Source organism: Lycium barbarum, chromosome 9 (genome assembly GCF_019175385.1).
Source record: "Lycium barbarum isolate Lr01 chromosome 9, ASM1917538v2, whole genome shotgun sequence".
NCBI lineage: Eukaryota > Viridiplantae > Streptophyta > Magnoliopsida > Solanales > Solanaceae > Lycium > Lycium barbarum.
Window position 1 is genome coordinate 109,088,094 of NC_083345.1, and position 22,791 is coordinate 109,110,884.

General features: G+C 34.5%; 2 protein-coding genes across 2 annotated transcripts in view; one reads left to right on the forward strand and one right to left on the reverse strand.

Annotated features, from left to right (window-relative positions):
• The first annotated feature begins 16,141 nt into the window (after nt 1-16,141).
• On the forward strand, nt 16,142-22,755 carry LOC132609354 (protein NLP8-like). The gene is made up of 5 exons (XM_060323299.1): nt 16,142-18,019; nt 19,091-19,135; nt 19,593-20,285; nt 20,927-21,050; nt 21,577-22,755. Exons 1-5 carry the CDS (start codon nt 17,228-17,230, stop codon nt 22,605-22,607), a joined length of 2,685 nt encoding a protein of 894 aa, XP_060179282.1. The 5' UTR covers nt 16,142-17,227; the 3' UTR covers nt 22,608-22,755.
• LOC132609355 (uncharacterized GPI-anchored protein At1g61900-like) overlaps nt 18,014-22,791 on the reverse strand; it is a 28,061-nt gene continuing 23,283 nt past the window's right edge. The window contains exon 8 of the mRNA XM_060323306.1: nt 18,014-18,686. Within this exon, the coding sequence (XP_060179289.1) occupies nt 18,634-18,686 (53 nt within the window). The 3' untranslated portion in view covers nt 18,014-18,633. The remainder of the gene's footprint in view (nt 18,687-22,791) is intronic.

The window sequence follows — 22,791 nt, forward strand, 5'->3', positions numbered from 1 at the left end:
TCCTGATTCACGGTGTTTTGCCGGTTGACCTCCCTCGAATTAACTGGGTTTGGGTCAATGGGATCTGCTGGTAATCCCCGTAGCCCACTGTTTTCATTTTCGGCCACAATCTCGTTGTTGTTGACGTGACCAGATTGTCCACTGTTTGCCATTTGGTCCGTTTTCACAGAGACGAACAAAAGATTTTTTCAATCCTAATGGGTAAAAGATAGAAACCAAGATCAAAGACCACTATTATCCTATCCCCACGGTGGGCGCCAAACTGTTTGCCCCGAATTTAGGTAATCAATTGAATTTGTAAGTAAAGTATAGAATATGTGGATGAACTTTAATCTATTTTGGGTTTATAAGAAATAATTATAGATTTGCGTGCTATAGCATGTGTACGTGAATATATACGCTAATGATTGAAATAAAGATATGGATGTTTGTGATTAAGCCAAATATATTGGAAGAATAAGCATAAAATGCCATTGATCCGGACCAAAGGAGAGAGAGCTTCAATATATAATTTCTATTACAATATTCTTGATCTTGAAAAAGCTAACCCTTAAAAGTAGGGAAATGCCTCCTATTTATAGGTTTTCCTTATGGGCCTTGCATACAACATAAAACCCCTTTAGAATAAAGAAAACCCTAAAAGGATAAGGTTAGGTCATACGGTCTGACACCCATACGATTGGCAGTACAATGTGACAGAACGGTCTTGACGCGTGGCAATTTTGTAACTGATCACCCGGACTAACGGCCACGATCAACTCGGCCATGGAGAAATCAGACTAACGATTTCCTTCGCCTTTTTCTGATCAACCACTTCTGGTGCAATACCCCCAGTTCGAAAGAAAGTCCTCATGCTCGTGCTTGTTTCTTTCTTCCCTCGATTTTCGATCTCACCGGTCTAGCATAAATCTAATTTTTACCGTATACACTTTCGGATTTGATATGGTTGGTTTACAGTTTGGATATATTAGCTGCGGCATCTGAATAAAAATGAACATTAAATATCAAAAGAGTCATGTTTTCCCTAATTTTCTTCAAAACAAAAAACATTTCCGAACTCTTACTATTTGCTTAACGAATGGCACCCACTTTATCGTTAAAACCTAAAAGCGAAAAGAAAATATAATTTTTTTTATCAGTTTTTGCCGTGTTTTTTGTTAGTGTTTTTTTATAGTTACTGTTAGTTTTTAAGTTCATTATGTTAGTTAGACCAAAGGAACTTTACTTTGGCAAACTTAAGGGACTAAAGATGCTCAAGGTTATATTTGAAAGCTCAAAATATATAGGCTTACTCCATTAGATAAGGAACAATTTTGATAAATAGCAATTTCAAAGGCCAAGCCCGAAGATAGTTATTCTAATAAGATGGGTGAACGGTCCATTTTATAAGGACTTTTCGCGAGAGGGCTCTCACCCTTTATATCGAGGTAAGCTATTAGTGCTTCCAAAGGCGAAATTCTAGGCTATAGTTTGGCGCGCTATACCCAGTAGGGATTTAATCTTTTGATTAAAGTATGTATTTCAATTTTCTTCCTTTAGCCTTTTGTTCAATTTAACATGTCACAAATTTGAACTCTAATGTTTCATAAGCTAACTCTATTGTTTCATAAGCTAACTTGTTACAATTTGAATTATAATTCTTCATGCATCCTAGATCCTATAGACATTTCTATATTCACATATAAATCCACTTTGTCTAAATCTCGGCCTACAATTGCCAAGGTAAAGGTGAAAATTGACATTACCAAAACCACTTTAACTCAGACCACCCAAACTAATACTCAAACGAAGGAAGCAAACGAAATGGACAAACAATCCAACATAAGGAAGATCAAGAGGCCTAGAAAAGAATATGCTCATGCAATCCTTCCTATTAAAAATTTCAACAAATGAAAGAAAAAGAGGATAAGCATTCAAAAGAAACTGATCCAATTAAAGGAACCAATGTTCTAGGTAGTGAGAGATAACAAAGTACTCCCTTTGATATTCCCTTGGGGTAATGATCAGAATATGAAAGATTCTTCAGAACCTGGTAATCCAATTTTAGGATTGGATTAACAGTATTTTTCGTTCCTTAGTTATTGGTAAAATTCTGATTTTGATTTTTGTGATACTTGACCAAGCACATTAAACCTTCAATTAAAAAAAGTGTATGTTTTTAGTCCCTAACTCCCTATGTGTAGGAATTACGTTATATGTGTACTATTCTTAAAACTATACTACCGTAAAATATAGAGTAACAGTACACGCTTAACATAAAACATAATTAATTAAGTGATGAAACGGTTAATAATAAAGATAAATTTGTGAATATTTGCAAACAAAAGGATCAAAAATGAATATTTTAATTAACTAAAGGTTAAATGTGCTTAAGCAAGTATCAACCAAGACCAAATTCAACCAAAATAACTATTAACTTTTAGGATTTGAGATGGTAGGTTGACAGTTGGATATATTAGCCGATACATCTGAATGAACATTAAATATCAAAAGACAGTCATTTTCCCCCTGATTTTCTTCAACACAACAAACATTTCCACATTCTTTACTATATTTGCTTAATGAATTTCTACTATATTAGAAGAGTGGGTTGGATCGTCGTCCACCCACTCTTCTAATATAGTTAAAATTTAAAAAAAAAAAATAATAATAAGGTGGGGTCCACGTGAACAATTAGGAGACACGATCCAACCCACTCTTCTAATATGGTTAAAATTAAAAAAAAAAAAATAATAAGGTGGGATCCACGTGAAGAAGTAAGAAACAATTGCAAAAAAAAAAGACATTTAAAGAATGATAATAAGTTCAGAAAATGGTAAAGATACGCTTAGAGAAAATTTAAACAAGAGAAATTCATGAAAAAAGAAATAACTATTTAAATTGAATACAATAACCGCTAAAGAAGTCGTAAAACCAAAAGATTTAAAACTTATACATTTGGGTTTAAGTTTAGACACATACGTCTCACACAAATAATGAGGAATAATATCAAGAAGACGAAATATAAACGGTCAAGAAACGTATACACGTATTTTCTTAAAATGATGAAGTTGGTCTATACTTAAAAATTTAAGACTACAACAGATACTAACACATGAAAACGTTTTTCAGTGTTGTTGAGTAAAAAGGGATGATAGCATGAAACTCGGTAGGAGAAGGTGTATTTCAAATCTTTTAATTGGAAAACCACACCAGGAAAGTCATAAATGGGAGAAGCCAACTAAGTAAAATAATTTATTGATATTTTCAACTAATTGAATTATAACACTTTCTATAATAAAAATTCCATAATTATATTACTAAAAGGTACTCTCTTTGTCCTAATTTATGTGACATAGTTTGACTAGACACGAAGTTTAAGAAAGAAAAGAAAGATCTTCGAAACTTGTGATCTAAAACAAGTCATAGATATTTGTGTGGATTTAAATCATTTCATTAGAGGTAAAAGGGGAAATTTCAAGTTAAATGATTTCTAAACATAAAAATATATTATTATTTTAAAGACAGACTAAAAAAAAGTATGGTACTATTTTTTGTGTTGAGCCCGTGCATCATCTAGTGTATTGAGAAATACAAGAACAATGTGGACCCGCTCACTTTATAGTTAAATCCTAAAAGCGAAAACAAAAATATAATTTCCTCTTAGTATTAATATAAAAAGAAAATGAAATACACGTACTATTTTGACTAGGAATACTCATGGTTTTTTTTAATCAAATCTTCTTCTTTTTTGTACTAATTGAGATTCAGTATTCACACTAGAATCTTTTTGGAATGTGGTGTGCACATAGCCCCAATCTTCATCTAATACAAAATATCAATTCAAAATTTTTATTGTTTGGTTTAGTACTTTAATTTGTTTTCTTTTTTTTAAAACACAAATCTTCAGAAGATATGCTGATTTTTTGGAGGCAGCTTGAGTTTTTCTCTTTGAAATAGAAACCGTCTCCAGCATTCCAATTCTTTTATATATGTAGTCAGTGGCGGACCCATGTGCAAATTTTGGGTGCTCCAGCACCCATTAAATTCAGTCACGGAGTGTATAGCTGTATAGAAAATATAAAGAAAACAGATATAAATAGTTAATAGAGCACTCCCGAACTCAAAATTCCTGGGTCCAGCACCCCCGAATTTAAAATCCTGGGTCCGCCACTGATGTTGTTGAATTGGTTGTCTAGCAGAATTACACTAACTAAATCAAAGAAGTTATAATGCTTCTCATGTATTATATTCTTTTTTCTCTCTCTCTCATCGATCCCTAGTTTGTGTTGTTCAATTAAGTTTGATGTTTGGTGTAATTTTACTAATGATCACTTTACTTATTCGCATTAAAATTAGGGAAAGATCACGCATGCCTCCTCAAATCAAAATAGTTATCCGCCCATATTTCCATTACTTTCGTACTGAAAAAATAAAAAATATTTACCCAAGATGCCCTCATTTATGACATTAACATGATATATAAATATACTGAGATGGTATCATGGAAGATGGTTCAGTCCTTATCTTAGTCCTCCATGATACCATAATGGTCGTATGTAAATATACTGAGATTGTATCGTGGAAGATGCTTCAGTCCTTCTCTTAGTCCTCCATAACACCATCATAGTATATAAATATACTGAGATGATATTATGGATGATCATGTTCATTAATTCAAAAAGACACTTTTCTCGAAGAAATATCATCATCTTATATACATCTACCGTGATGGTATCACGAAAAATTGCTTCAGTCCTTCAATGAGACACTCCTCAGGACCATGATACCATCATGGTATATAAATATATTGAGATGGTATCATGAAGGACTGTTTTAGTCCTTCTCTTAGTCCTTCATTATACCATCATGATATATAAATATACTGTGATGATATCATAGAGGAAGAGGTTTGGCCGAGAGATATATCGGGTAAATATTTCTAGCCGGTGGGGGCCGGGTAGAAGCGAAATTACTTTAGAAGAAACATGGGGCGGGTAAATATTTTATATTTTAGGGGTATTCAGTGATATTTTCCCTTAAAATTATTGAACTACTATTTTTTATGACAAAAAGGTCATTTGACAATTGTTCGTAACCAAAAATTACTCAACTGGGTTAAATATCATAAAAATGATATTATCTATGTACACTATGATTACCATGTCTGCTTTATTTTCTATTCGTGACTTTCTGTGATTGATACTTAGACAAATTAAAGTTGAGTGGCTTGTTGGTAAAAAAAATAAAAATAAAAAATTAGTAACTTTCGCAATAATACATATATAATGTTGAGTGATTTTTCATTATAAAAGATACATTAATGATTTTGGCTCGATTATAAAGTGAAAGTTTGAGTTACCATAAATTATATTAATTGTTGAAATTCAATTGGTCTATTGGCTCGATTATAAAGTGAAAGCGCTCTCTTTCATGTTGTGTGCATGTTGTGGTAGAATATGCTAGAAATCTTTACAGAAAATTTTGGTAACTAGTGATTTAGCTGTTGCTGGTTGGACCACTTCATGCTTATTATGATACGGTGGTGGAACCGCAGGGTAAGAAATAAGGTGAGATTAAAGTATTATTAAACAGAATTACCAAAAAAATAAAAAATAAAATGAAAAAGTATGATTAAACAGAGTTGCAGCTTTAATTAGTTGGAGTTAGATATATAAGTGTCGTCATCAAAAGGGGTTGGGAATCTGATGCCTCACCTGCATCGCATGTGATCAAAGATTCTGAAGCAAAATATGAATGAATATTTAATTTTCTTCAAAGCAACAAGAATTTCCAAATCTTATTTGCTCACTGAATGTATTGAGAGAATAGATAGAGAAAATGAAAAAAAGATAGGGCTTTTCTAATTGTTGGCCGATCGGCAAAATTAATTATGGACGCTAGCTAAAATATATACGTATTTTTATACTTAATATACAAAACTTATACGTTTGCCGTCTATTATTTTATTAGGGCAGTCCAAAAAGGTAATTACCCCATCCCTTATATTGAGGTCCACATCTAATATTGGACAAATTCTAGAGTTATTAAATTTAACATGAACTATAAAAAAAAGATTTAACAAAAAATAAACACATTGATTCTGTCACGACCCAACCCCGTAGGCCGTGACTAGTGCCCGATCTGGGCACCCGAACCCATCTATCAAATATTATCTCAAATTCTATCAACTCATTCTAGTATATGGCGGAAGCCGACAAGGCTTTATTTCAGATTTAGGTAATTTCCAGAAAAATTTCGGCAGAGTTTCCTTTGTTTTACGGACTATCCAATATACCCTGCACGCAGAAAATACCAACAAAAGCCACACAGGGCTAACCAAGCAATATATAAACATATGCGGACCGGCCGCCTCGGCGTATAGGATCGCCCAAACAACATATGCGGACCGGCCGCCTCGGCGTATGGGATCGCCCAAACGACATGTACATACATCCATACAGAAAGACCCTAACCCACAAACACGTCCACAGACCTCTAAACAGACCGACAGAATCATATGGCGGGACAGGGCCCCGCCGTGCCCCTGAACAAATACATATATACATAGCGAACAAATGTATACCAAAATGTGTGCTCTGAAATGAGAAGAGTACTCCAAACAGCAGAAGAGGATGTCCTAAATGGGTAGATCACCAAACTGTGCGTCTGTACCTGCGGGCATGAAACGCAGCCCCCCGAAGAAAGGGGGTCAGTACGAAATATGTACTGAGTATGCAAAGCAGAATATACAGAAAGCAAATCTGAGACATAAGCGAAATGGAAGTACCAAACATAAGTGCAAATCCAACATATCAAAATTTGCTTACTTTCAAAAATATGTAAGTAATGCATAGGGTACAGAAGAATATGGTCGCCCACCCGTCGATGGCGCCATAACACAGCATAACACCAGAAAGTTTCAAATCTCCGTATCCCCGTCACATATCACATCACAACATACCGCCATACACAGCATAACACCAAATATATGTGGAACCCGACCCTCATTAGCGAGTAGCTCGGAGAACCATAACACAGCATAACTCCGGAGTATATCAAAATGCGCACGATAACAGAACCGGCCCGGGAACCGGCGAAAGATATAACAAAACGCACGAGCAGAGTCATGAGTAACCATATGCATAAAATCATTATCATAGACTCAAATATAAGTAAATGACCATACTTGAAATTTGAAATGATAATCATACCAAATTCTTTCAAAAGTCGTCCGAATTACATAAAGGAAAGTCGCGGGACCCACGGACGGGTATTTTCCCGAGTCGAGCCCACTTATGGAAAACATACTCATTATAGGCCATGCAAACTCATACGAAAATATCAAAACAATCTGAGCCTTTATGTGAAATATATGGCATTCAAAAATTACGAAATTCTTTAAAGTGAAAACCTTTTTGTGCAAAGTTCGGAAAGCGATTATTTCAAATACATAAAGGTTCATATTTCATCAAATTATACATAAGAGTGCCAAGGAACATATACGGATCATAATATGCTCGGATTTAGAATCATAGGATTTCCCTAAAGGCTCGTAATCTAGCCTATCCAAAACTAAGGCATGCCAAAAGAAGGAAGGTTGGAGCTTTACATACCTCGTACGCACTCCAAGATAACCAATCTAAAGTAAATCCCAATCTACGCCTCGGGCTCCCCAAGGTCTACAAATATGCCAATGAATATCCAATATTAAACATAGGCACTTAAGCCATTCATTCCAAACTAACATTAAATTCTACAGAAAATTCGGCAGCATTTCCCCTGTAAATATGCCAACCCGAGAATTTAACTCGCTCAAAATCAACAACAACAACCACAATAACCAACCTAGCAACTCCAATAACCAATCCGAAAGACAATATTACATTAATACTCTCTTTTTCATCATTCGACAACTTTTCAAATATTCAATTCAACGGCTTACCTTCAAGCCAACATCAACGCCTATACATTCAACTACTAACCCAAACCCATACTAACAACATTCAAGAACATTCTAAGTAATTCACATAATATTTCCAACGATCCAACAATTTCTCCAAATTGGGCCGAAAACAGCCCCAAAAATCGAGAGCAGCCCCTTTACCACATTCCTCATTTTTAAGTCATGATTTGTATCAACAATCCACACTATAACGATATAATTCTCATAAATATAAAGATTGCATTAATTCCACAAAATTCTCCAAATCAGTCCGCAACATTCACCATATCAATTTGGGACATTAAACTCTCATTTCCAAACTAGAATTCATAACGACGACAACTAAAACACTAAGCGATATTGATTCATCCTTTGCCAAACATTGGGGCTATACACGGCCACACTACACACATATACGTATATTGATGATTTTTATTCTCTTCTCCACTCTACAACAATCAAACATGCTACAAAAATTTTATTCATTAACCCAATCACACACCCATTTACACGGCTAGCTCCCCAAGCACACAACCCACTTCCAACATACAATATTTCACCAATTTCATCCATATTAACATACCAAAATATGCATAAAACATTTATAACCCATAAAACAATAGAAATTCTTACCTTTGTTCTCTACTCCACAAGAAAGTTAGGGTTTGCGATTTACAAAAATGGATGGTTTGATCGCTCCAATAATGCTTCCACGCTACTTAGGGACCTCCAAATAGTGGGTTAACACCAAGGAATTATTTTTGGGAAGGCTAGAAATGGGGTTGGATTTTTCTCCTCTTGGCCGTGAACAGTGGCGCGTGAACAGTGCGCCGTGAACAGTTCCGCCGTGAACAGTCGCCGACGTGAACAGTTCCGGCGTCGTGAACAGTGCCCGAACTTCTCTCTCTCTAGGCTTGAGAGCCCTTCTCTCTAAAATCTAATTTGCAAGATTAATTGTTGTGTAAGTGATGACTTAGTCATCCACTTTGCTCATATATATCATCTTTGCAAAGTGGACATGTGTCAATTTTTTTTTATGACATGTGTCCATCTTTATTCAAGTCCAACCAAATCTCTCCACGTGTCGTGGGACCCACTTTTTGATAATTAGATTAATTAATCCCTAATCCCTACTTAATAATCTAATCACAATTTATTAATTCCTAATCTCCAATATTAATATTTTTATGCTAAATAAAATTTATAAGCAATTTTTGTGATAATCAAAGTTGAAAATTAAAAGCTCTTATTTCATGTCCGAAAATAATTCCGCCTTTAACTTGAGTCGATTTGCTTGCGGATAATTCGTCGTATAAATGTACGGGGTATAACAGATTCTATAACTTAATAAAAGAAGTATAAACTATACACCTTAATCAAATAGATATTCACAGCTAAACAAATTTGTGAAGATTTGCTATCAAGAATAAGAATTTAATATCAGCTCAATATTTGTTACAACCTACATAGTAGAAGTATAATATTCCACCTCCTTTACCAAAGAATGCAAATAATGACATGCATGACTAGATTTTATAAAAGTGAGGAGATTCCCCAACACAAGTACAGTTGATGATTTCAGCAACAAAAAAAAAAAATACTACTCTCTCCGTCTCAAAAACAGTCTTAGTTTAACTTGACACTGTTTTTTCAAAAATAAAGGGAGACTTTTAAAATGTGTGGTCCAAAACAAACTTTAAAAATTTATGTGGCAGTAAATTATCTCATAGAATTAAAATGTTTCTAAATATAGAAATGTGTCAACCCTTTTAGGACAAACTAATAAGAAAAGTAAGACAAAAGTATTTGATTTAAAACAAAGTTTCAAAATATCTATAGTTGTGAATTGACTTTTCCTCCCCCATGACGACCTCTCGAAGAAGATTGCATTCATTTAGCAAATTATTCCTTTGTATTAAAATTAAGTAATAAAAAATTACTTTCATAGGATTTTCTCATCAAATCAGTAGATACATGAGGTACACAAATTTTTCTCATTTAGTCATGATTAATTAATATATATTCTTATCTCATTAGATTACTTTTTTTTTCAACCCTCATAAATCACTTAGAGCCCGTTTGGATTGGCTTATAAGTTGTTTTCAGTTTTTTTTTGAATATTTGGCTGACCAGCTTATAAGTCATTTTGTGCTAAAATAAGCTCAAAAAAATAGTTGAGCCCGTTTGGCTTAGCTTATCTAAAGCAGCTTATAAGCTGAAAATAACTTATAAGCCAAAAAAATAAGTTGGGCTACCCCAATTTTTTTTAATTTTTTTTTTAGGCAATAAATTGGTAAGTATGTTGTAGACACCCGGTGCAATTTTTTACCATCACAAAGTTGGCCATTTGCAAAGGAACTTTTCACACTTTTAACCACATTAATTAACCTCAATTAACGAATTTAGCCACTTGAATTTCCAAGTCAATGGGTGCTCCCAGGGTTTTAAGTTGTGGAGCAACTGGAGTTGGGCCAGAGGGATTTCTCCGTTTAATAAAAAGGAATGAAGCAAGTTACATGTCCATTTAGCCGGTCAACGAAAAATAATTATATTTTCTAGCTAAATATACATAAATATATACTATTATGTATAAATATGTATATATTTATTGATTATTATTTTGGTAGGTGAATTCTCTAAAGAAGATCTAACAAGTTCACACGGAACCCAAAACTATAGCCTCGAACAGATTCATGTGACCTTACACGTGAAAAATGAAATTTTAAACTGAACATAAGGGTGCCAAGAAAAATATCTTCTACAAGAAATATTCTTTCACTATCCAATATTTTTTAAACTTTGAAAACAATTTTTAATAGACTATTTGAAAAACATAAGCACGCGAACAAAGTTATTTTTCCCATTTTAATAAGAGATATTACTTTGTTTGGTCTTAGTTGCCAGAAAATCATTTCCTGCTCACCAATAATACATCTTTTGTTTTTAGGAAACAAATGAAGTCGTGTTCGTTAGACATCGTATTTTATGTAGACCGACTGGCAACAAGTCCTTTCTTGATTCCTGAAATGATCATCCTCAATAATATCGGAAATGTTACCGGAGGTTACGAGTTCACGTAAATCTAATATAATATGTTCGGATCCTGTATATGTATTAAGAATTCAATTACATAATATAAATATTTAACTGTAAATCTAATTATTATCATAATATTAACTTGAGATTGTTGTATGAATCTATAAACTTTAAATTTTAGATCTTCCTCTGTTGTATGAATCTATAAATTTTAAATTTTAAATCTTCCTCTGACGCAAGCAATTGAGTTGACTATAAAAATGATTGGGACTTTCAGGATTCTTCTCCTTTGGCAGTTTAGCTACAAGACGAAATCATATGTACTTAGCTTGGTGCTTTGTAATTCCCTTCCTAACACGCTACTCCAAGAAAGTGAAATCATGTATTCTAAGCGTGTGTTTGATATGGACGAAATTTTTAAGGGTGTGTTTGATATGGACGAAATTTTTAATTTTTTCATGTATGATTAGTCAAAAATTAAAAAAAAAAATTATAAAATAAGTTCCTTAAAATTGAGAAAAATAAATTTCTTAGTTGAAAGTGAAGAAGCAAGTTTCATACATGACATTTCATACTAATTGTCTAAATACCAACATCCAACCAACCCCAGCCCTCTACCCCACCATTCCCACCATGCCCACACCCCTAGGTCCTCAAACTAACTCCAATAATGTTTGCTGGATCACATACAAATGCCATTGGAATAATATTTTCAGTTTATTTATCAAACATTAAAAAATAAGTAACAAACTCACTTATTTCCCAAAAAAAAAAATCGTGAAAAATATTTTCCTTAAAAATTATTTCCTTTGTACCAAACACACCCTAAGGGGTCATTTCGTGAAAACATTTTCCTTCAAAAAAAAAATCAGATTTCAAATAAAAAATATCTTGAATATTTATCTAGACAAAATTTGTCTTTTTCTGTTGTTGTCACCAACATGCAGTAGACAATATTTGCTCATCAGCAAGGGACACGTGAGTAACAGGTTAGGCATGAAGATCCGTAGAATCACAGCAACGTGGCCTATAATTTAGGCACTTTTTTATTAACTGGCCGTATTTTAATTAAATAAATTTGTATTGTTAGAGCTTGTTTAGATGAGCTTATGCTTATTGGCTTATCACTTATAAGTAATAAATTAAGAATCCTAACTTATAATTTATGGCTTATTTTTGTTATTTTAACTTAAAAATAAGTGTTTAAAAGTACTTTTTTTATCACATCCAAATACTACAAGAGTGTTTAAAAGTACTTAAAATAAGTTGATTCAAACAGGCTCTTAGTATCAGTTGTTTCGGGATTAATTTTATTACAATTTTGATATTATTTTTATATAACATTTTCCTGCGGGATAAAAATTCAGAATTAACTATCCCATAATAAAGTAATCAAATGACAAACCATGTCCTTTCCTTCTTCTCCCAAAATTCTTTAAGAAAAGCAAGATTAAATTGAAAGTAAGCATAAGCTCATTAGCATGTCATATATACTGTGGATACGTAGATTATATCAAATACTCCCTTCGTTTCAATTTACGTGAACCTATTTCTTTATTAGTCCGTGTGAAAAAGAATGACCCCTTTCTATATTTGAAAATAATTTACCTTTATGCAATGATCTATAACCACACAAAATATATATGACTCATTTAACACCACAAGTTTAAAAGTTTTCTCTTCTTTCTTAAATTTCGTGTCCAGTCAAATAGACATATCAACAACTACTTAAATAATTTAAAATAAAACTTAAAACTTAAATTGATAACATTGCAAATTCAAAACATGCAAACTTGAACGGCTAAATATTGCAAATCAAAAGTTCAAAACATACAAATTAAATGGCTAACATCGATGGACAAATTTAAAAAAAGAGATAAACTTCAAACTTCAACTTCATGCCTTTTCACCAAGTGCCCACGCAACACCCCCGTATCCCACCCCTCCCAACCCCCAACCCCCACCCCTCCCAACCCCAACCCCTACCCCCACCCCCACAATACCCGATGCTCCAGATTTATGGAGATATATGTCACCACAATGTTGACATTTAACATTTTCCTCGTCTACTCGCTCAAAATGCATCCACACCACATTGAAGTTGATCTTCGAACTCAAGGAGAAGGTGGAGGATTATCCATGGAAGTTGAAAGTAAAGATGTATACTAGTTGAATAGCAAATTTAGATAAAAGGGAATTGGGAAAGAATTGTTTGAAAATGAAGAAGAATGGAGGAGTATTTATAGTTTGGAAATATGACCAAAGCATGGTTTATTCATAAATTTAGGGGTTAAAATAAATTGGCTACGGCTAGTTTTTAAAAATTTAGAATGGCTAGCTTTTTTAATTGGACAACGACTAAACTCTTTTTTTGTTTAACAATTTAGATGTAAATGTTATATCTTATTATTATTAGTAAATGTAAATGTCTAGTTTAGTATTAGAATCTTTAAAAAAAAAAAAAAAAAAACTAAAACCCGACCCAGTTAGCCCGTAGTGTACCTCCTATCCGGAGAGGGGCTGGGCCGAACACCCTTTTCCCTAGCCCGGGTGTGGCCCACGTTTAAATGGCCCGGCTTGACCCGGCTCGGCCCACTTGACAGTAGTAGGTGGAAACCGACAACTTCCAAGCATAATGAACTTGGCTCGGTGGAAGAGCTCCATTAATGATTTTTATTGATTTTTGAAGCTTTATATTTCAACCTCCTGATTAACTTATGAAATTGATTAAATAAAAAAAATATATTCTAAAGGGAAAAATTAGTCAGATATAATATTTTATATTGATAATTAAGTTAAAAACTCTTACAAAAAATAAAAACAAGATAAATAGTGTAATATCATATATCACAAGGAAATTTAAAGTTGTGAAGTCAGACCGAAAGAAAGTCTATGAAATTACTACAATAACAACAACCCACTGTGATTCAATAAGTGAGGTCTAGGGATGGTAGGGTGCAGGGGCGATTTTAGGCACTATTTTTGGAGCACGTGAACACATGGTCTCGCCGTAAAACTAGGTATTTTATATATATATTTTCTAAAATTAGTATAATACTACCTACTGGAACACATACTACAAAAGACTAAATGGTGCACTTGGTTGAAAGTTGAGTTATTTACCTAGGGGACTAGGAATCAATTCCCGCTTAACACATTTTTTTTTAGTGGTGAACTCATGCTCCAGAAATTCTAGATTCGTCTCTGGTAGGGTGTACGCAGACCTTACACCTACCTTGAGAAGATAGAGAAGTTGTTTTTGAGAAGTTGTTTTTGAAAGACCCTCGGCTCAAAGAAAGGTGAAAAAGGAAGGCAGTAAGTAGTAGCAACAAGCACAAACATCTAGATAATAGTCTGAAAAATTAAGAATATAACAAACAAGGCTAAAGAAACACCAAGTAGTAATAGAAATTTAAGAATGCGAAAATACGTACAAGAATATAACACCGAAAAAGAACGTCCAAATACCTACTATCCTTCTAACTTAATTCTAGACCTCCACACCCTCCTATGAAATTATCCCTAACAAAATATTTCATCAAAAAAAAAAAAAAAGCATTAAGTAAACTTATTATTATTAAATCCTCAGGTATAAATTATTTCCCAGAGGGACAGCTTTGGATTAGTTGGAGTAAGATATGGTGTCAGCATCAAAGGAGTTTGGAATCTTATGCCTCACACGGATTGAAGATTCTGAGTATCTTCTCAATTCTTTATCAATAGCTTTCCATTTCATAAAACGTCTTGGACCAACTTGTCCATTATGTTCAAGGCCACCCAAATTGCTCAAGAGTAACGTGTTGTTTCTATTCTCCTGCTTACTTATCCTATATCTCTTTGGCGTTCGGACATGATTCACTTAAGATCTGAAAAAAACAGATGCTATTTGAAATTGAAATTAAATAGATACAACTTGTCCTCTATTAATAGATGGGGTCAAATATGTATCGTCGTTACTAGTTTGGGTCAAATTTATTTTATTTCACATAGTTTAAGGACAAATTTAACCTTGAACTATGCGAAATAGAATAAATTTATCCTTATTTTTAAACGGTGGAATCTTAGTACCCTATGACACCGCGTATCATACAATTAAAGATTAATTTTTAAAATGAGACTTCTCCCTTCTTTCAACTAGAGAAAATAAAGAGAAAGAGCTCTCTACTTTAAAAGTTCTATTTCTACTTTTAGCAACAAAACTTCTGGAAAAAAAAAATACTCCATATATAGGCTCTAAGATGTTACGCCACCCATTTTCCCTTCCTCTTCTTTCCAAAAATAACAATCTCTTTCCTTGACTCGCTTTTCCATTTTAACCCTACTCTCCATTATTATTTCCAAGTAGTCCTCATTCCAAATCGTGATACTACTATTTTCTTATCACTGGGTTAAATAATGCTAATAATTTTTTTAATGTATAAATATAATTTGACTTTATTTTATTTATTTTATATTTAGTGACGTGTTTTCATAATCACAAAAGTTATCATGACAATTTTTAAGATTATAAGTCTTAAAAAAATTCTTCTAAAAGATCTACTCACATATAAACCAAGAGTATATTTAAATCTTCATAAAGATTCAAGTTGACGTGAGAGCATTTATGAGTATAGTGGAAAAAATTTACTTTAAAAGACCGGGCTCGTTTGGTATATGAAGATTGATGATAGGGTATCTTTTTAGGTTGACATATTTCATGGGATTAGCAATCTCACCTTTTATATCATTTTAGCGTTGAGTTTATTTTTCCTTATTTCACTAACCAGACATAATATAAACGGAAAAGGATCGTATTTACTCTTGTATTCTAAAAAAAAAAAATTATATTTATTCCATCGTTATATTTTTTTGATATATTTATCTTTATCATCCAACTTTGAGTTCATATTTATTCCTGAACCGTTAATTCCTCTTGTCCCCACCTTTATTTCCTATGTGGCGCCTACATGGATATTATTTTCTCTAGTCAAATTAAACCAACCCATTCATTAAACCGATCCAATTTGCAAGATAGAGCTTGTTTGACGTGCGGGATGAGATAGATAAGGATAGCCCATGAATTGAGGTGTCTCACGATCGGGATGAGATAGCTAGTTCCACAATTTTAATACATCCCATCAAGTTATATCCCACTAACCAAACATGCAATATATTAATCTCAATTTTTTATCGCAAAATTGTTATCCCTTTTATCCCACCAACCAAACAATCCCCAACATTTCAAACATCAACCACTTGTGTGATAAATGACTTCAACATTTTTTTTAATCTCTGGTCCTTGGTCTCCGCTGTTGTGTTGTTTTACAGAGTCTCAGCTATTTCTTCCCACAGCAAAGTTCATATTGTCAACACATAGAAAAATTCAAATCAAGTTGGTATTATTTGGAACCTTCCTTCTCCTTACAAAAAAATATCTAAAACCTCAGTATACACCCTTTTTCTCAATTCATTTTTCTCTTCTTAGCCATATATATATGTATACAACTACTTTCTAGTAGGTACATATATCTTGATTTGTATCTATCCATGATTTTGGGTTTTTGTTGATTCCAATATTAGTTGGTACAATATCTTGGAATTTTATCGAAAATTTCCAGACCCCGCTTATGGGATTACACTGCGTATGTTGTCGTTGATTGGTACAATTTTCTTGGAATTTAGAGTTTGATTGACAGCTAAAGCTTTCTGTTTTCTGATAAAGTTTTGGCTTTCTTGGAAACTGTGAAGTTCTTGAATCTGTGCTCAAAAAGTGCTTCTTTTGCTCCTTTTGAGACTTTATTTTTCACCCTTAATAATTTAGTCCTTCATACAAATAATATCTGCGTATGTAAGTAGATTCCTTAAATATGCGACTAGTATGTTAAGGGATAGAGTGGTCTTGGTGCCACAATCCACTGAGATTCAGTCTTTGTTGCAACGGTTTAGAATGGTGAAAAAGTTTGATACTGTTATATTGGATTCTTGGAATACATTTATGGCAAGACTTAGGGAGATTGAATTAGCCTGAGGAGTATTTGATGGTTCTCTAACATTTTGTTGCAATAAACTATCAAGAGATTTCATAGCCTTTTTACTCTTGTATTTTTCAAACCTGTTTCGAAAACTCTTTTCTTGAGCCGGGGGTCTATAGGAAACGGTCTCTCTACCCCCACAAAGATAGGGGTAAGGTCTGCGTACAGTTTACCGATCCTCCCAGACCCCACTTGTGGGATCACACTGGATATGTTGTTGTAAACTATCAGGAGATTTTTGTAAGTTGGATTGACTATGGAAAATGGTATTGGTTTTTGGGCATCTCCAAGGGATCATCAAATGGAGGATGTTGCCTCTTTTGATGGTGGTACAAGGTATTCATATATAGATGACACATACAACAATGTAATGGAAATTATGAATCTTGATACATGTGGAATAGAGCAAATGTTTGCCTCTTATCCAGCATTTTCGCCGATTAATCCGATGTCCATCAATTATGAAGAATTGAACTGTGAAGAACAGAATACTGAAACTTTTCCCTGTGAAGGGGAAAATTTGATGTTTCAGCAAAATGATGACGAGAATTATGTTACTGATATTGGGAACTGTATAATCCCAAAATCACCTAGTCAATCACTTGATGAGAGAATGCTCAAGGCATTAGAACTGTTTAAAGAATCATCCGGTGGGGGAATCTTGGCTCAGGTTTGGATTCCAATGAAGAGTGGTGATCAGTACATTTTAAGCACCTATCAACAGCCATTTCTACTTGATCAAGTGTTATCTGGATATCGAGAGGTCTCGAGGAAATTCAGTTTTGATTTGGAAATGAAATCAGGTCTTCCTGGTCGGGTTTTTGCTTCAAGAATACCCGAGTGGACATCAAATGTTATGTACTACAAGGAGGCTGAGTATTTACGTGTTCAATATGCAGCTGACCATCAAGTCCGTGGATCGATTGCTTTACCAGTTCTATCAGATGAAGGACATGATACTATGTGTTGTGCAGTATTAGAACTAGTCACTACGAAGGAGAAGCCAGATTTTGATTTGGAAATGAGTCATGTTTGCCGGGCTCTGCAGGTTTCAACCTTTATTCTATTAGTTCCTTTATTCTCTTTTTGTAACAACATCATTTGTTCCGATATTTTTTAGCTGCTATATCTAGATGTTGTCATAGAGAGCATATAATATAACATAACATAAAAGATCAGTTCCATAGAAAGCATGTTGTTATAGAGGATGTCTGTTAAAGGGAGGTCTGACTGTACCTTTACTACTTGGAAAGAATTTTATTTCAGTGTATTGAGGATAAAATAGATGACCAAAGAAATCATAATATCTGCCTCAGAATATTTTTTGGAACCTATTTAAAAAGCTTGATGAACAGGCTAATAGTTTTTGCTTCAAGTATTACTTATGACTACTAGGCTTTTGCTTTTTTCTTCTTTTTTGTTTTTCCTTCTTCTGGGGTGTGTCGGTCATAATATGTATCCATGGAAGAATTTTAGGTCGAATAATATTGCATCAATTGATTGTTTTAATTATGCCTTGCAATATAGTGTATGACTAAACATCCTTTTGTAATTTTTCACTTTCTTTTTTTCTGGTGATGCTCGTGATGTAGTCAGTTTTCTTCCTTCAGTATTATGTTTTATTTGGGTATGTAACCTGGTTATCTATTGCTCTGTTGTATGTCAAGACAGATACAGGGGCACATCCACTTTTGTCCTCCCACTTGTTGCCTTCCCTGCGGCCAATAGAACTTAATTAGCATGAAGGGAAAAAAAAATAGAGCGACCATAAGAGAAACATGTTCATTTGATAAAATATGCCATACTATTACTTTTTTAAGTGCATCTACATCTTTGGTTGATCAAATGTAGATCTTTATGTGTTAGCTGGCCTGGTTGAAAGGTTATGCTAGCGTCTTTGGAGGTTATATAGGTTGCAAGTGCATATAGTGGGCTCGACTTTATGGTTATCTGAATTTGTCGGAAGGGTAAAGTAACGGGATGTTGCTGTGTGCTCTTTTATTTTCTTGTTTTCCCCTTGTTCTGTTGTTTGTGTTTTTGTCCTTTTAAGCATCTCTTAATCTGTTTTAATTTATCCTCAAGAAAAAATGGTTTAAGTTTACTTCGTGGTCATTTGCAGGCAGTGAATCTAAGGAGCACACCGCCTCCTCAATTTTCTTCCCAGGTAATACTCAATATTTTCATGCCATCTGGTGATCTATGCATTATTTCTGGCTAGGGGAAAAATGGTTAAAAGAAAACAAGTAACCATCCAATCTGACTTTTAAATATGAGTTGGATAACTAACTATTTAAAAATGGATCAAATATGGATATTATCCACTAAAAATGGATATCCAGATGGATAATACGGATATCCATATTATAAACACCCATTGTCTGCTTGTTATTTTTCATGAGTTCTTGCTTTCTAGGAGTCTAAGATTATTTTGGCTTTTCATGGATAGTGTGGATATCCATATTATTCGTCGGTTATCCCATTTTTTATCCGTGTTAAATATGGGTGGTTTGTATATTTTATTCGTATCCGACCCGCCTGTTTGCCACTCCTGTTTTTGGTTATTGCTTGTCCTGACATGTTATTCCTTTCTAATATCCCCTTGTCTTTTTGCTTCCTCGCAGAGTCTCTCCAAGAATCAAAGAGCTTCTTTAGCTGAGATAAAAGATGTTCTGCGAGCGATTTGCCATGCTCATAGGCTGCCTCTTGCTTTGACATGGATTCCCCGTCAAAGCAAGAGTGTATTATGTGTTGAGAATACAGCTTGTTATGTGAGTGAAAAGGAGATGCAAGGATTTCTTCATGCATGTATGGGACATGATCTTGGGGAAGGACAAGGCATTGTTGGGAAATCCCTCCAATCCAACCACCCCTTCTTCTACCCTGATGTGAAAGAGTACCATATAAGTGACTATCCACTTGTTCATCATGCACGGAAGTTTGGTCTAAATGCTGCAGTGGCTATCAGATTACGTAGTATTCTCACCGGTGATGATGATTACGTATTGGAGTTCTTTCTTCCTGTTGATATGGAGGGAAGCACTGAACAACAGCTTCTCTTAAATAACCTCTCACGTACCATGCAGAGAATTTGCAAAAGTCTGAGGACACTATCAGATGCAGAATTAGTGGGACACGGGGGTGAGAAGTGTGGGTTACAGAGTGATCAATCTGTTCTGAATTTACCACCAATTGACTTGTCAAGTTGGATTTCTCAGCAATCATTATTAGACGGCACTTTCGATTTGAGTAAAACTCCTGTAGATATATGTGATTCAGAGACAGCTGGAATAGAAGCTAATGGTTCTCGCGGACAGGTATATCACTCAACTTGTCTTCCTTCTGTTTTCTAGTCTATGCTCCCCTAGCTTATTCTGGTGGAGCAGGTAATCTTGGTTTACGTTGTTTAAAGTGATCCACGAGAGTGTACTTAATTGTTCTGCATTTACGCCGTGCTCGAGTATCTGTTTTCTTTCACCCTTTTTATGTGGTATTGAACATTGTCTTGCGCTCTTGAGAATCTGTTTCACTAAGTCTTGAGGGTCGTTTGGTAGGGTGTATAAGAATAATACTGAATAGGGTGTATTAGTGATGCTGAGATTAGTAATGCTTGGATTAGTTATGTTGGGCATTATTTTTTATCTACTGTTTAGTTTGTTGTATTAAACAACATGCATTGCATAATTTCTAAATAGTATTGAATAGGGTGTATTACAATAGGAATAGTACTGGTATTGTTAATTTCATAGTTCACTATGTATAAGAATAGTATTGAATAGGGTGTATAAATAATACTGATATTAATTGTACTGGACTTACCAGTATTATTCTACCTAATATACCCTACCACACGATCCTTTAGTTTATGTGCTCCTAGACAAGTTATGTTCCTTCTATGTGTTTTTTAATTCATACTTTTTGTTTGTCAATACTGAAGTTATTTCGTTTCCTATTATAGACGACGAGTATATCAAGAAGACAGACAGAGAAAAAAAGAAGCTTAGCGGAGAAACATGTCAGCTTGAGTGTTCTTCAGCAATACTTCTCTGGGAGCCTCAAGGATGCTGCACAAAGCATTGGTGGTAAGAATACACACTCTCTTCAACTGGAAACAATCAACTAATTTAGACATTCTGGAAAATTGTATTAATAAGTTGGTATCTGTCCTGTTCCACCGGGCTGTTATTTTGTGATTCAGATATTCCTTGCAAATATTTATGGACAATCAGGTTTTTGTGGTCGTCCCAGTTGAGGCTAATATACATGTACTGAGTACCGTCTCTTGTCCCTTTATTTGCCTTCTTACATGATTTTTGGGCTCTTACCCACCCATCCAAACTCTCCTATCACGAGTCGAATATTCTAATCTTTCTTTGTGCAGAATTCAATTTCTAATTCTATATATCTGGTAGTAGTGTCTGGAATTTTACATGAAGACTTATATTTAAGCCAGCAATACTTGAGTTTTGTTCTTCAGTGATATTCTTAAAAAGAAAAGTGACATTACCCAAAGGCGCACTCTTTATAGAACCGTTCGAAGTTGAAAGCACAAAATTAATGACCATGCAAAAGATGATCATAACATTTGTTTGTTATGTGTTTTTGTAGTGTGTCCGACTACATTGAAAAGGATATGTCGGCAATATGGGATCTCAAGATGGCCATCCAGGAAGATAAGCAAAGTGAATCGTTCTTTAGTAAATATACAAACAGTGCTTAAATCAGTCCAAGGGATAGAAGGAGGACTGAAGTTTGATACAACCACTGGAGGTCTAGTTGCAGCAAGTTCTATCCTCCAAGATTTTGACACTCACAAACATATCCTCTTTCCCTGCAAAGATGTCTCGTTAAAAGATCCTGAATCCCTTCTTCACGACTCTGCGGTGAAAATGGAAGAAGACTTGCATGTGGATGGAAACCAACTAGCAGAGTCGAACCATTTCAGTCATAGCTCTTTCAGGGCTGGGGATAAACCAGATAGTTCACTGTCTGGAGTTTATCATGGCTCCAAATTGGTTGCATTAGATGGAGGGTCATCGTTGCCCGCAAATCCCGACACATTGCCATGGACCAGTTCTGGAAATGTGTCACTGGATTCTTTCCATACAAAAGAAGGATGGAGGAGCTGTGGTTTGAACACAAGCAATTTAAAGTTGGACAATTCTGGCTGCCATTTCATCAGTCGAAAAGGAAGTACTGAAATGGATGGAGATGATAGTGTTATGGAACTTAACAAGGCGAGTTCTTCAGGCATGACAAATTCGTCAAATACGTCCCATTCAACGATGAATGGCAGTTCGTCAAGCTCCAGCAGAGTTGAGGATGGTGGCTCACAAATTACTGTAAAAGCTACTTACAAGGAAGATAAAATCCGATTTAAATTTGAGCCATCAGCAGGATGCTTCCAACTCTATGAAGAGGTTGCAAAGAGGTTCAAACTGCAGACTGGGACATTCCAGCTCCAGTATCTTGATGATGAAGAGGAATGGGTGATGTTGGTAAATGATTCAGACTTGAACGAGTGTTTGGAAATACTCGACATTCTTGGCACGCGTAATGTAAAATTTCTCGTTCAAGATGTGGCATGTGCTATAGATAGCTCAGGCAGTAGTAATTGCTTTCTGATAAATGGCTCTTAGTTACCCCAGTCGTTTGTTAATGTGTTATCTATGTCCTGTTTCTAAAAGTTTACTGGTAACAATGTAGTTTAAGATCATGCTGTAGGGTAATGGTGAAAGTAACCTGTAAAGTTCATTCAGTAAGAAATATATATATTTCCTTTTCTGATGTTTGTTTCTCTTTTGTAATACTTTATAAGGCGCC